At 47.0% G+C, this 16,433-nt stretch overlaps 1 protein-coding gene across 1 annotated transcript in view; it reads left to right on the forward strand.

Moving 5' to 3' along the window:
* Positions 1-16,433, forward strand: part of kiaa1549la (KIAA1549-like a) — a 236,959-nt gene that overhangs the window by 40,154 nt on the left and 180,372 nt on the right. The window contains exon 6 of the mRNA XM_041198318.1: positions 14,879-14,938. Within this exon, the coding sequence (XP_041054252.1) occupies positions 14,879-14,938 (60 nt within the window). The remainder of the gene's footprint in view (positions 1-14,878; positions 14,939-16,433) is intronic.

The raw sequence follows: 16,433 nt of genomic DNA on the forward strand, positions 1-16,433 counted from the left end.
GATTCAGAATTAGAGTTGGATGGGATTCACAGAAACTAAATGCATGCTTGTCTCTGGAGATCCAAAAACACTGATATAGAAATACATAGAAGATACAACACAGAAACAGGTTCTGATGAAGCGTCATACGGACTCGAAACGTTAACTGTATCCCTCTCCGCAGATGCTGTCAGACCTGCTGAGTTTTTCCAGGTATTTTTGTTTTTGTTACAGAAACAGGCCATTTGGCCCAACCAGTCCCTGTTGGCATTTACCTTTAAACAAGAAAATAGTTCTAATCACATATACTTGTCCTGTTCTAATATCGCTTTTTCTAAATCCGCCTATTTAATAGGATCTTGAATGTTGCCATAGTTTCTGCCTCAGCCGCTATGAAAATAAAAGTCGCCATAGTCCCAGAAGATTATAGGCTGCTCTCTCATTAGAGAGAGATGACTGGTGGTGAGTTTAACCTGAGGGCACCACACCTCAGGCGAAGGGTGAGGTTGAGAAGGCAGGGCCTTCATGGATGACCTCAGCCAGTACAGGAATTGAACCCATGCTGTTGGTATCACTACGCATCAAAAACCAGCTGTCCAGCCAACTGAGATAACCGATCCCCATAACCTTGCAAATGAATGCCAAAGCCTCATGGTTCTCAGCACAAAGACATTTCTATGCTAAATCTCTTAGATTTAATGTTGCATCTACAGCTCTTAATTTTACAGTCTCATAATTAATGGAAAACATGCAAGCATCAAGCGCTAGCCTTTTGACAAGGCTGGGATATAGGCTCTGTTGATCAATCAACGAGAAAAACTACTTTGATCTCTGAATCAAAAGTGTAGCCTGTTCTCTGATTGCATCAGTGAGAATCTCTGGACTTCTGCTGTCGTGCTATGTAAGTGGCTGCACAGCAACACAAGAGGAGCTGAAGGTAGTCCTATGACTTGCTTGCCTCTCCTTCTATCTTTGACGATGTGCCCTAAATTAAGAAAGAACAAACTTACATTTATGTGGCACCTTATCAAGTCCTCCAGACATCCCAAAGAATGGCATGTGACAGAGCCCGGTGATGGAACAATGCACCAGGACTTTGGTTAAACTGAATCCTACAGCATAGGACAAAGCCATTTGGCTCATTGTGCCTATGCTGGCCCTTTGGAAGAGCTATCCAATTAGTAGGCCTCCCCTCTTTCTCTTTTCCCATTGCACTGCAAATGTTGCCCTTTGGGTATACATCTAATTCTCTTTGGAAAGTTATTCAATCAATTTCCACCACCCTTTCAGGCAGCATATTCCAGATTGTAACAATTTACTTAGTTAAAAAAATGTCTCCACATCTCACTGCTGATTCTTTCGCTGATTATGTTAAATCTGTGTCTGTCAGCTATTGACCTTCCTGTCAGCGGAAACAGTTTCTCCTTTTTTATTCCATGCAAACCCCCTTGTGCTTCTGAACACTTCTGCTAGGAAGCTGTTCTTTTCATTTGCCCTTGTTGCATAGTTTATTTTGACAGATGTCTTCTGAATTTTGATGTTTCTCTACCCCGCTCACGAGTCAGAATTAGGAAGAAATTAGGGCGGTATTTCAATTACTGTTGAGTTGCAGAAGTACTGAGGTGAAAGTGAGGAAATAGTGGTGCGTTTCAGTCCACTCAGTTAGTCCGAGTTTCTGTGGCAACATGCACTTTTACGTGCATCTTGTAGATTGGCACTATGGATATTGATGGTAGAGGCTCCAATGTTCTTTCCATCACATGGCTGAGAAGGAACCTCTCCTGCTTGTACAGCCTGCTTTGACAGTTGTTGGAATGATTTGAAGGTTGATACCCAACCTGTTTGGCTGCATTAATAATGCATCTTCCTTGGCCATCAAGACCTGGGCTACCTGTGGGACTTGAACGCAGAGTTTCTGGCTCAGAGGCAGGGATTCTACCTAACACTTCACTGGACTTCCACAGGGGAATAGTAACAGACTCTTGTCCCAATTTTTTGATTACTGTAAGTTATTCCCTTCTATCACTACCCTACTGTTTGCACAATGGGTTTTGTCAACCAGGCCCCATGATACAATCGGTCAAGCTTTTGAATGTACTGGCAGGGGATTTCTAGTAACATGTAATATTTATCAATTGGTTTGCTGAAGTAATGATGTTAGTGCAAAGTTAGTGCAAAAGAAGATTGAGTCCAGTTAGGTTGAGGTGTGGTCTAACAAAGTGTTTGAAATGGTGAATCAATTTGATAGGGCAGGCATGGAGAAACTGTTTCCTCTGCTGGGGAATCATGACCAAAGGGCTCAACCTTACGATTGGAGCCAGGCAATTTAGGAGGGAAATCCAGAAGCACTTTTTCATGCAAAGTGTAATAGAAATCCGGAATACTTTCGCCAACATAAAGTTGGATTCTGGAGGACAGTTGGAGCTTTCAAAACAAAGATGGATAGATTTTATTTTCTTATTCTGCTGCTGCTTAGTTTAACTTGCACCATGACCTGTTTCATTCATTTCCCCTGCCTTCCACCTTATAACAGACCTTCCCTTTTGTTCCTTTATGCCACCCCCCCACCCCCACCCCACACCCCACTACCCCTTCATTTGTTTAAAACCTCTCCAACTATTCCCAGTTCTGATGGAAGGTTGTTGACCTGTAACAGCAAATCTGTTCCTCTCGCCACAGGTTCTGCCTGACCTGCTGATTCTTTCCAGTGCTTCCTGTTTTATTTCAGATTTCCAGCATGCACAGTATTTTCCTTCTGCCTTGATAGATTTTTGTTGGTAAGGGTATCAAAGGATATGGAGCTAAGGTGAATGAATGGAGTTGAGGTGTAGATCAGCCATGATCTAATTGAATGATGGAGGTGGCTTGAGGGGCTGAATGATCTACTCTTGATCCTACACTCCTGCATTCCCTCTCTTTCCCTCCCTCTTTCCCTCGCTCTCTCCCTCTCTCTCTCTCTATATCATTGCAATCAAAATATAGTCACTTCATCAGTAACAAATATATTACGAATAAATTACATTTTCCAATCCATTTACATTATTACAATTTTTTGAATGTAATTAACTATAAATTAATTACAATTAAAACTAGGAAAATCTGATAGTGTTGGGATATTGGAACCCATGTGGATTGTCAGATACAGCATTGACAATCCTGGAAGAAGCTCATTAGATTACAGTGATAGTTTATCAACTGTATCATTAAGACAGTATTTCTCATAGGTGTTTCAAACTCTGCAGGAGTTTTTTTCATATATTTTCTTGATCAACTAATGTGTATAAGGTCTAAAAAGGTTAAAGTTTCCATCCCTTGTGATGGAAAGGCTTCTGCTTTTATTGACAGAACATAGAAAATTTATAGCACAGAATGAGGCCATGCGACCCATTTTGTCTGTGACAGCTGAGAAAGAGCTAATCAGCCTACTCCCACTTTCCAGCTCTTGCTGTGTAACCTTGGAGATGGCGTTACTTCAAGTGCATATCTGTTTTTTAAATGTGATGGGGGTTTTGCCTCTACTGTTCTTTCAGGGAGCGAGTTCCAGACCACCCTCTGGGTGAAAAAAGTCACACCCTAAGGACATTCCAAACTGAGTTATTGTTGTTATCAAGGCTGACACAGCAGCTAACTTTCACACAGCAAAGTCACCCAAACACCAGAATACTGTAGGTAGATGGCCAATTTGATTTTTCTGGTATTAGTTTGAGTGAGGCCTGTTGGCCGCACACATTAGTATTCAAATGCCTCTTCACATTTATCCATTGTTCAGTGAGATATCTATCTCGTCTATCCCTGCTCTTCTTATGTGAATATTTTCTTTCAGCTAACATGGTGGATATCCATCATAGCTAATTATCTTTTTCCTAAATCTCTTGCTGGAAGGTCAGACCTGTATTATTACTCCTTCCATAATTATTTGTGTAGATAGGTTATCCTTGCTTTGTGGAGTCCGTGATCTTTGACGACAGAGCTGCAGACACACACGGGCCGGAATTTTTGGGCTGTTGGGCCTGCATGATCGGTGGGCCTGGGAGAGGATGGGAAATGATGGCCCCTGACAATTAATGGCCAGCCAGCGTGAAACATGCGCTGAAATGCTCAGTGGTGGGGGGTGGGAAGAAGATGGGCGCCGACGTAACCAAGGGTGTGGGTGAGCGCTTCGGGAGAGCCCCACTGAAGGCAGACAGCTGCCCCAGGGAGCCGCAGACCTGCACAGGCTAAAGGACGTGACAAAAATGCTGCAAATTATGTCCATGCAGCACAATCAAGCGCCTGAAAACATACCTCATAAAAAACCAGCACCCAGATATCCTTTTATTTTATTTTCCCATGGAGATTTCATCCTGGCCTGGCTTGAAGTTTGAGCAAAAATGTCAATGCCACCTGGGAGAATGGCCCATCCGCCAATGTAACCGTGGATGGGCTGTTGATTGCATTGTTAATGGGCTTAATTGCCCACTTAATTATCAGTGGGCGCGCTTCCGACTGCCGTGTGTGCCTACCGAGCGAAATATCATGCTATTTCATTTCTGTTCGGTTCGGGCAGGAACCCACCCAAGGGATGTGAAGTTCTGGCCATGGGGAGAGGACCAGTGGTTTTTGCCGTGAGCCAGAATTGTATGACTCATGGGTGGTCACATGCCCGATCTAAGCAGACGTGAAATAGCCTGAGAGGACATCGAGCGAGCACCCCGACGTCATCCAACACGCAGACAGTCTTCAGGTTGGCAGGCGCACGCGGGTGTCGGAGCCGCACCTGCTTACAATTGAAGCCATTAAAAAGCTAACTGTACTCTATTTTACGTTGCCTGCATGACCCCATGCTCATCGCATGGACAGGCGGGCAGCCCGCTTTTAACAAAACCTCATCCAAGGGTGGGATAAAAAGGGTCAGCAGCTTTGCCATTGTGAGTAGTGAGGAATTTAGGGGATAGCTTGCTGCTGGTTGCTTATTTGAATGTGACAGCTTCCCTGTTCTGAGCTTCATGCTTAGCATTTTTGGGGATCTTTTCAGGACTCATTGGTGTCTCCAAGGCCCCTGGAGAATTTTGACCGTGTGGACCCTCCAGGTATCAGACAGCCTTCTGTACCCCTCGTAATGGGGATTGTGCTTTCCACTGGGGGCACCTCCTCCTCCAAGGAAGAGAGGGGCAGAAGGGAGGGGAGGCCAGGTGTCCCTATGCAGCTTCCAGGGGAATGACCTGTGGGAGGAGAGGCACAGGCACATGGGGCGCAGGCCCAGTAGGAAGTCCAAGGCAAAAGGGGCTGCAGTAGACACGACTTTCCTGCTGCCAGGGTTTACAGGCAGCGATGCAGCCACCTTAACATGTCCAAGGTGCAATGCCGGAGGAGGTTCTGCCTCTCCAGGGAGGCTGTGACCTCCATTCGTCAGATGATTGGTCCTGAGATCAGCGATGACTGTGGGTGGACACCCCATGCCAGTGGGTCTGAAGGTCACAGTGGCCCTCAACTTCTATGCCTCCTGTTCTTTCCAGGGGTCAGTGGGGGCTCTTTATGGAGTGTCCCAATCAGCTGTCCACAGTTGCATCAAACTGGTGATTGATGCTTTGTTCAGGCGGGTAATGACATTTATTCATTTCCATATGGACGAGGCTAGCCAGGCTGAGCGAGCCAGTTGCTTTGCAGCGATTGCTGCGTTCCCCCACGTCCAGGGTGCAATTGACTGCACACATGTGGCCATCAAGGCGCCAGTGGGCCGGCCGGGTGCCTTTGTCAACAGAAGGGCTCCCACTTGATGAAAGTCCAGATAGTCTGCAACCAAAAGACACAGGCTGTACAAGTCTGCACCAGGTACCCCAGCAGCTCCCATGATGCTTACATCCTCAGGCACTAACAGGTGCTGAGGCTCTAAAGTGCTCCAGCCCGACTGGATGGAAGGCTGTTGAGTGACAAGGGCTATCCGTTGAAAAGGTGGCTCATGACGCCTTTCTGCCACCCAAGAACAGAGGCATAGCAGAACTATAATAGCAGTCATGCCTCCACGAGGGTGGTGATAGAGTGGACTGTAGGTCTTTTGAAGATGCGCTTCCGATGCCTGAATCGTTCAGGCGAAACACTGCAATATCCTCCAGAGTGGGTGTTACTGCTAGTGGTTGCATGCTGCGCTGTCCACGATCTGGCTCTGGCAAGGGGGGACCTGCTAGAGGAAGAGGATCTTGAGGCAGCTCCACAGCTCACAGAGGATGAACCTGATGGTGAATCAGAAGGGGAGCATGATGAAGAGCACAGTGAGGACATGGAGGCAGACCTCTGGATTCTTTAGGTAGGCAGGACACTAGGGACGCCTTGCTCCAATGTTCCTTCAGCTAGACTGCCAGAGATCTGCTTCTACCTCATGCCAGGGGTGCCGTCTCCATTCTGATGTTTGAAATGACCCTTTCCTTTGAACCCAAAGTCCACTCAGTTCCTGTGCAATAAAGTTTAGAGCCACTAACATTGGAGACAGCCCCAGCTCAGCCCTTCCCAACCATTGGAAGGGCACACATTACATGACCACCCAGCGTGCAATTTCACGTGCCAAGTGTGAAATTCAGGCCATGGAGCTGTTATGGGCCTTGCCTCTGTTATGAGACTAAATGTAGAGCAACACAAAATGACTGGGCAAACCTTTCCACTCCCACACAACTTCAACAGTGACAGGATAGTCAAGGTGAAATGCCTGACAAGGATGATGTTAGTCAACTGTCAATAAGGAAACAGTTTATAGCAAACCAGAACCATTGTATATGCAGCAGGAATATCAGATGTTAGCCCCTAAACTCTCGAATTCCATCCTCAAATCTCTGTGCCTCTCAACCCCTCTCTTGTCCTTTGGAATATTCCTTAAAACCTACAGCTCAGACCAATCTTTTAATCACCACTTATCTAATTCTTTGGTTTGATGTAAAATTTTCTTTTTGATATATACCTCTGTAAAGCACCTTTAGGTGTTTTACTATGCTAAAGGTGCTATAAAAGTTGCTGCGTTAGTTGCCGGGGGTGATGGTGGCCTAGTGATAATGTCACTGCACTGGTGAGCCAGAGGCCCAGGTTAATGCTCACGGGAGATGGGATCAAGTCCCACCACAGCTGCTGGTGGAGCTTAAATTCAATCAATGAATCCGGAATTATAAAGCTAGTCTCAATGATGAGCATGAAACCATCATCAGTTGTTCTAAAAAACCCACCTGATTCACTAATGCCCCTGCTGTCCTTACCTGGCCTGGCCTACATGTCACCCCAGACTCACATCAGTATGGTTGACTCTTACCTGCCCTCTGAAATGGCCTTGCAAACCACTCAGTTCAGGAGCAGTTAGTTTTGGGTAACAAATGCTGGCCTTGCTGCCTGCATCCCATGAAAGGATAAAGGGAAAAAATAGCTGATGGGACCAGCCATGTTACTGTTCCTAAGATAAAAGCAAAATATTGCGGATGCTGGAAATCTGAAATAAAAACAGAAAATGTTGGAAAAGCTCAGCAGAAACAGAGTTAATGTTTCGAATCCATGTTACTCTTCTCTAAAGGGTCATAAGGACTGGAAACGTTAACTCTGTTTCTCTCACCACAGATCCTGTCAGACCTGTAGAATTTTCCCGGCATTTTCTGTTTTTATATGATCTTTCCTGCCGTTTGTAAGCAATCTTTCTTGATGTGTGCCTCAGAGAGGGCTGTGGAAAGCTCTTGATCTTCATTTCATGAGAACTGTTTGGAGCTGCCTGCTAAATCATTTATGGAAAGTTGTATGTGTGCCATTCAGACTCCATGGACCTGAAACTTCACATCTGGAAGCAACGTGCACACAAATGCCTGTGGGTCAGGAGAGTCAACACTGGGTTTTATAATGAATATTACTTCAAGTTCTTTCTTTTAGTTCAACACCTCATTAATTTTGCTGTGAGGGTAAGAAAAAACACCTTTGCTAGCAAAAAAATCCAACAGAGGACATAAAAAAAAGAACTTGTATTTATATTGAAAAGCAAAATACTGCAGAGGCTAGAAATCTGAAATATGAAAAGAAAGTGCTGGAAATACTCAGCGGGTCAGGTAGCATCTGTGGAGAGAACCCCCACCCCCTCCACCAGTTCTTTTCTCCAACTCACCAGCCCTGATGTCATTATAGCTAAATCATCCTTGATAATATGGCTAGGCTTTGCTTCCTTTTGACTTCCAGATGTATTCCACATCGGTTCCCCCTGGTCCTCCCTCAATCCACCCCCAAAATTATATATAGGTCGAGTATCCTTTATTCAAAACCCCTGGGGCCGATTGCATTTTGGTATTCAGATATCTGGTTTTCAGATGTGATATAGGTACCATATATATATGTTGTAGGAGTAGGCCCATTTAGATTACAATAGCCTAAACCTAGGCTAGCTATAGTCTAAAAATACTAGGTTGTTTCTCCATTTGTCAACTCTTACACCCTACTTCTTACCTGTTAACACTTATTACACCTAGGATAAAATTAAAGAAGATGTTTCCACTTGCAGGTGAGACCTGAACAAGGGGACATAAATATAAGGTAGTCACTAATAAATCCAATAGGGAATTCAGGAGCAACTTCAATAATTGCAAAATACTATGGATGCTGGAGATCTGAAATAAAAACATAAAGCCCTGGGCAAACTTCGCAAGTCTGGCAGAATCTGTGGAGGGGGAAACAGAGGCCTAGATTTTCCAGCCCTGGTGTGGTGGGTCTTGCCACAGCGGATGTGACGAGCCAGCCAAAAGCCCATTGACTTTGGTGGGACTGGACAGTACCAAAGAAGAGTCATATTGGACTCAAATCATTAACTCTATTTCTCTCTACACAGATGCTGCCTGACCCACTTGGTTTTTCCAGCTCTTTCTGTTTTTATTTCAGGAGGAACCTTTTAATCCAGAGAGTGATGAGAATGTGGAACTCGCCATCGCAAGTAGTAGAGCATAGATGCATTTAAGTATTGCTGAGAAAAGAGACAGTTCGAAGCTTTTTGTCTTGCACTCATCAGGACACTTGCAAGAATACCAATATAAGGGGAAGACAATTTATACTGTATATGAAGAGGGTGCTGATTGACTGGCAAGTGACACTGTCATGGAGAATGCACCACTGATGGTGACTGACAGTTAACTGCCAAGCATTGTTTGAAATTTAAACCAGGCAGCTTGACCCTGATCAGGGTGCAAGGTGAAAAGCTTAAACATGTCACTTTTTTCATCAATGCTCAAGCTCTGTGCTACTAAACAACTAGATGCATTTAAAGGGAATCCAGATAAAGTACATGAGAGAGGAAGGAATAGAGGGATATCCTGATAGGTTGGGAGGAGGCTTGTGTGGAGCATAAACACCAGCATGGGTCAGGTGGGTGAATGGCCTGTATCTGTGTTGTACACACCTTGTAATTCTACTAGAAGAATAATGCCTTTTCCGTAACATGAGCTTTAAACACCAACCCCCACCACCTAACTGTGTGCAGTGCCATGGGATATCTGCTAGTGGTGTATCCAGTTACATATACACAGTGTACACTGTAAAGTATGTAGATATATTAAACAAAAATGCAATTGAAAACAGCTTGAATTGTAATAAATAAATATCCTACAAATTCATGTATGTAACCTAGCACCTACAACAGCAGATCATAATCACTGTGACCTTGACGGTATTTAACTAGGGCCAGAATTTTGTCATCAGGGTGCGGGGGCCAGCGAGCATCCCAACGTCACCGCACACCATTGTGATATTTAGGTGGGTGGGCACACGAAGCTCTCCGATGCGCGCCCGCCATTAATTAATGATCCACTTAAGGCCCTTGAGGTAGCAATTGTCAGGCATTTTTCGCAGCCCGTGCGATCTTCAGGACATCGCACAGGCGCAACGGGCAGGCGGGTAGGAGACATTTGTGTAAACCACATCCACGAGCGGGATAAGAGGGGTGAATGGGGTCACGAATGTTATTTGTCAGACACTTAATTGTCAAAGTTACTGATACTTGCCTGTGTGAGCAGGAATACTTCAAAACTCTTCACAGCTGCTTGGACAGGAGTAACAGCCTTCAGGTCAGGACTCTTGAGTAAACATCATTTCTGGGGCTTTGCTGATTTCAGGAAGCCTTCCCTTAGCCGGGGAATGGGAGTTGTGCAATCCACTGGAGGCAGCTCCTCTGAGGAGGAAGGGAGGGCTAGAATAAGGAGGAGGCCAGGAGTGGACAATCAGCCTCCGGGAGAGCCACCTTTGGGAGGAGAGGCGCAGGCTCAAAGGGCACAGGGCCAAGAGGTAGTCCAAGGTGGAAGAGGCCACAGAAGATGTCACTATCCTGCTGCCAGGGTTTACAGGCGGCAAAGCAGCTACCTCAATACGTCTGAAGTGCAGTGCCAAAAGAGGTTCTGTCTCTCAAGGGAGACAGCCACCTCCAGCTGTCAGATGATAGGCCTTGAGATCTGCACCAACTGTGTGGGTGGGCAACCCATGCCAGTGGTGCTGAAGGTCACTGCTGCCCTCAACTTCTACACCTCTGACTCTTTCCAGGGGTCGGTGGGTGATCTTTGCGGAGTCTCCTAATCAGCTGTCCACACTTGCGTCAAGCAGGTTATAGACACTCTGTTCAGGTGTGCATTGACTTTCATCCACTACCGCTGGGACAAGGCCAGCCAGAGAGAGCAAGCTAGAGGCTTCACAGCAATTGCTGGCTTCCCCCACGTCCCGAGTGCAATAGACTGCACACATGTGGCCATCAAGGTGCCAGCAGGTGAGCCCGGTGCCTTCATCAACAGGAAGGGCTCCCACTCCATGAATGTGCAGATAGTGTGTGATCACAGGATGCAGATTCTGCAAGTTTGTGCAAGGTACCCAGGCAGCTCCCACGACACCTACATCCTCAGACACTCTCAGGTGCTGGGGCTCTTCAGTGCTCCAGCCTAGCCGGATGGATGGCTGCTGGGTGACAAGGGATATCCCCTCAGAAGGTGGCTCATGACGCCTCTCCACCATCCAAGAACAGAAGCTGAGCAGCGGTACAATAGGAGCCACGGCACCACAAGGGCTGTGGTGGAAAGAGCCATTGATCTTCTCAAGATGCACTTCCGATGCCTGGATCATTCAGGGGGCGTATTCCAGTACCCCCTAGATCGTGTGCGCTCTCCACAATCTTGTGCTGGAAAGGGACGACGCAGTGGGCATGATGAGTCCAGCAGTGAGTCCGAGGATGAGCAGGCACAAGAGATTGCTGAGGGGGTAGACACTGACCTGGGCATACTCCAGGGAAGCAGGGACACCCGGAAGGCTTTAATCCAATGAACCTTCAGTTAGCTCACCACAGATGGACCTTCAACACACGTCAGAGCTGCAGGCTCCATTCTCAATACCTGAGTGCAAAATCTGCCTGGGTAGGAACATTAATGGGCCTTGTCAACAAAGCTCAATGTCAAACAACTCACTCATAACATCATGGGTTCCTGTCCGCCTGCAGAAGTAAGGAATCACCCTGAGCCATGCTCACATGTCAAAATTTAATGATTTTACAAAATGAAGTACAAAAAAAATTACCAGGGTGTTGTGCATCATACCAAATGGTCATGAATAAAAACGGGGCAACATTAAACCACCAGTGATAAACCTGTGGTATGCCGAATGTGCCTTAAGTTTATACTTGCGGGTGCCATGTCTAGGTGCTCCCACCTCGCTGGCACTGGCATCTGAGACAGCCTGCTCACTGTGCTGCCCTGTTGGCCTCGATGACCTTGGTGACCATCATCTGGCCCATGGAACCTTTGATGGCCCTGTCTGGGAGGGAGCTGCCAGTTCCACTGCTGGCATCTCCTCTGTCACCGCAGCCTTTTCGGATCCCACAGTCACTGGCAGGGGGACAGAGGAGTTACTGCCCTCATCCAAAGCGCCCTGAGAGGAGCCCACAGAGACAACAGGCAGCTGCTGCGCCAACGTGAGGTCACTTCGGACCTCCCTGCTCACCGCTGATGGATGGACGCCAAGCTGGGATATTTGGTGGCCAAACCATCCCCCACACTGGCACTGACCAGCTGAGGTCAATGCCACTCTGAGGGCTTGCAGGCCTGAGCGCAACCCCATAAAGCCTTGTTTGTTCTCCATGAGAGCCACCACTCTCTCCAAGGAGGAAGCATGGCGCTCGGCCATGAGGCTCATGGCATTGGTGATGCTCCGCGTGGACTCCTCCAGCACGGAGACCATGCCACACATAGCCTCGTGTATCTCCGCCAGATCCTCTAGCATACTGTGCTGAACTTCCAGCATCTGCTGCCTCAGGGACGACTCCAGAGACACATCATCAGCCACTGACGGAGCATGTTCCTGTTCCCCAGCAGTCTTCCAACTGCCGACGCCATGGGCACTCTCTGTTTCCGCCCGCACCTCAAGCGAGTGTAAAGTGCCCTCACCACTGTGCCCTGGGACACTAGCCGATGATCTAATTCCCACCGAGGTGCTAGTATCGGCGCTGGCACCTGCCTGGCAGAGATGTTGTGATGCTGGTGAGTCCAATTGTTCAGAGGCCTCAGGTGTGAGAGGTGACCCCTCTGCCTCCTCCTCCCAGCCCTGTTCTGGTGATGCTGAAAGGAAGAACAAGGACATTTGATTAGTTAAGGTGGAGACAATGTCAATGTGCATGCTGGTCCCCCGGATCATTATGCACTCATCCTTCCTTAAGCATTGGTCAACCCATGTTGCAAACTTCAATCACTGAGCATTCAGCAGTGCCATAGCTGCTGGGACACACATGGTAACCTCAGGGCTCGGCAATCATACCTCCCCCTGGCACCCCAGCCTCGCCGCCATCGGTGGACCTGGCTGCATGGCATCTCTCCAGATCCATCCTGCTCGTATCTGGGGATTATGGCCAACTGGGCCTGGCCTCCGCCAATCACTCGGCGACATTTTGTGCAATCTTCTCCTGAAAAGGAGAGAAGAGCATTGATTAGTCCTCCCTGCACCTGGATTCCCATCGCATCCCTGCCACCCCAGCCAGAGTGGGACATTGCAGGACTCCAATGCTTTGTCACCCTTCAGCTGCCACACACTCACCCAAACAAGCTACGGCTGACCCCTCCCCTTGCCCACATGCTGTCTCCTTCTCATTTGGCACCACACGGTCTAACCTTGCAAAGCAAGGAGGCACAAGCACATGGAACGCCAAGGCTAGCAGATGATTGGTGCCCCGCCACCTGGAAACTCCCCTCCCAGCATGTTAGCACCCTGACTTTGACATATTTCAGAGATCCAGCACTCTGCCTAGGTGCAGATCCTTGAGGTAGCCCCCAAAATGGTACTCTGGGTGTCAGTGTCACACATGCTGCGGGTTCAGAGCCCATCTCAACACTACCCTCTCAGAGTGAACCAGGTATGGGCAATACCTGCTGGCCCATCCAGTGAGCGAAACATGCCATGAAAGATTCAATGCTGTAACTGCACTCAGAGTTGGTGGGGAGGCCCTTGGGGGGAAAGGCTGCCGGCTATATTAAGTGACCTCTGCCAACATGGTACCCACCTTTCCCGAGCGCAAGAGGTCATTGAATCGCTTGCGGCACTGGACCCACGTGCATTGCACCACATCTTGGGAGCTGACTGTCTCTGCCACCTCCTCCCAGGCACGTATGGTCAGGTGGGGTGCCTCCACCTCCCATCCCTAGGAACGAGGACCTCCCGCCGTGCTGCCACCTCCTCCAGGAGGGCAGCTAGGCACTCATCAGAAAACTGAGGGGCACAGTACCCCGCTGCCCTACCCTCCGGCCTGGCCTGCTCTCCAGCAGCGCTCTGGGGAGCCCTTCTGCTGGCCACGGTGAACAGCCTTTGCAAGGCTGCTAGCGCTTCATTTAAACAGGCTGCCGGGTCACCACTGGACCCGGTGGTCATTGCACTCCCACCGCCGCTCGCCCACTCCCGTTGTCCTCAGGAGCCACGCTTCACGCTGGGTAGGCCTTAACTGACCCGCCTGCGTAAAATGGCGGCGCAGAGCCGATCGCGGGTGGTGATCAGCTCAACGCCCGACCGGCCCACCCAACATGGGGATAATTCTCCCCCTAGGTGTTAATCATTTAAATTTAGTGGCAGTGAAAGTGCTCAATACAAGTAATGCAAAGCAACAACAACTTGCAATTATATGGCACCTTTAAAGCAGTAAAACATCCCAAGTGCATTACAGGAGAGTTATCAAATAAAATTTGATAACAAGCCACCGAAGGAGATATTAGAACAGGTGATCAAAACTTAGGTCAAAGAGGTAGCATTGAAGATTGTTTTAAAGGAGGAGAGAAATGGAGAGAGACAGAGGGAATTCCTGAGCTTAGGGTCCTGGTTGCTGAAGGCATGGCCACCAATGATGGAGTGAATGAAATCACGGGTTGCGCAAGAGGCCCACTTAAGAGGAATGTGAGATCCTTAAGGCTTGTGGTGTGGAAGAGGTTACAGAGAAAGGGAGGGGTGAGGCCAATGACAGGCATGAAAGAAGACAAAGAATTTTAAAATAGAGGCCTTGCTGGAACAAGAACTTCTGTAAGTCAGTGAGCAGAGAGGTAATGGGTGAATGGTAATTAGTGCACTTTAGGATTTGTGTAGCAGAATTTTGGACTAGCTCAAGTTTACAGAGGGTGAAAAGTGGGAGGCCAGCCAGGATAAGATTGGAATAGTCGAGTCTAGAGAATGAGTTTCTAGAGAATTGGTAGTCAGTTTTCTTACCCATCCAAGTTTCTACCAGTGAAGCCCGATTGCTTCTTAATCTCCTTATCAAAAGAACCTGACCAGCTGGGATCTCTCTGCCTTCCGTATTCAAATGGGTATGCGTAATTTTTGTCTGAGCATTTTTTTAAAGTAGTTCTTTGATAAGGATTTCAAGTACACAGATTTCACTCCTAAAGCAAATTTCATTTTGGATTCCTTCCTTTTCTAGCTTTGGAATACGAAAATCTTGACACCTCACTAGCGACTGAGAAATCCTGGGTTGTTACAGGTTTGTTAATCATGTCACACGAATTACCTCTGTATAAACATCCATTGGGATTGTCTAAATTATTGTTGTTATTCTACTGTTGATGCTTTCATCGTAGCAAGGAGCTAACTGCAATGATTCTTATTTCCATTAATGTTGTTCGCTACCTTTGTAAAAACACACTGGAGGGGTTTTCATTGTCTTGAAGGCCATTTATTAGTGATTTCTAGTCAGGTACAAATAATCCGGAACCTAAATTTAGAATCTTCAGCAACTTAGTGTCAAAGGGGATATTTTTTCTTGTTGAGAAAAGGTTTGCCTGTTTTCCATAAGAGATATGAAGGAATATTTAGGCCAATATCCCTCAGGCGTAGCCTGCATTGTAGAATCTATTGAGCGAATTGTCTAATTCAGGGTATTTTTTTTAGAGTTGCTGAAGATTTATAGAGAATGATGAAAACGATCTTCTCAATTTTTGCTTATTTATTTGTGGGATCTGAACATTGGTGGTAAGGCCAACTCTTGCCCATCCCTGGTGCTGAGGTGCCTTCTTCAACACAGTTGAGGGGTTTGATAGACTATTTGAAAGTCAACCACATTACTCTGGGTCTGGAGTCACATGTAAGCCCAACCCAGATAAGGCTTCCTTCCCTGAAGGACATCATGAACCAGATGGGTTTTTACGACAATCCAGTCATTCCTTGGTCACCATTATTGATATCAGCTTTTTAATTACAGATTTATTTAATTAAATACCCTAGCTGTCATTGTGGGATTTGAGCTCATGCCTGTAGACCATCCACTAATGTAACCGTTACGTTAGCATACCCTATTCTTAAAATGGAAGTGATGTTGGCAAGTCCAATATTTATTACGCTTCCCTTGGTGGCCCTGAGCAGGTGCAGCATCTTCAACATATTGCTTGTTTTTATAAGCGGTTTGCTAGGGTGTTATCAAAGGGTAGTCAAAGTTGAATCCTTAGGGTAGGACCAGAGTCAAGTGTCTGTCAGACTAGCCGGGGGTGGCAGCTTTCCTTAGTGAACTAAGCAGGTATTGACAATAATCCAAGAGCTTTCCTGGGGCCGGCCCACAAAGTACCAGATTTATTGAATTTAATTTCATATTTTTCCAAGGCAGGATTTGAACTCGCAACCTTTGGACAGCATCTCCAATGCCTTAATGGCTATGCATTTAGCCGGGGATATTTTCACTCACCAGTATTGTTTTGTTACAAATGCTTTGTGCCCTTCATAGACTCAAAAGGCGGTATCATATCTGTGGCACCCCATTCCCAGCACTGGAACCGGAAGTGGACGGTACTTCTGCTCTCGATGCAATTCTAATTAAAATTTAAAGTGGCAATGGTAGGCATGGGAGATATATGTATGATCATGCATTGGGGGAAGCTTTCCATTGGCGATACTACCAGCAGCTGACAGTGCAGCAGATATGGGTGGGCTACTAAAGAGCCTCTTGGACAAATAGGGAGGCTCTGTATTATGGCTACAACTTTGCT

This window comes from Carcharodon carcharias, chromosome 10, assembly GCF_017639515.1.
Source record: "Carcharodon carcharias isolate sCarCar2 chromosome 10, sCarCar2.pri, whole genome shotgun sequence".
Taxonomy (NCBI): Eukaryota; Metazoa; Chordata; class Chondrichthyes; order Lamniformes; family Lamnidae; genus Carcharodon; species Carcharodon carcharias.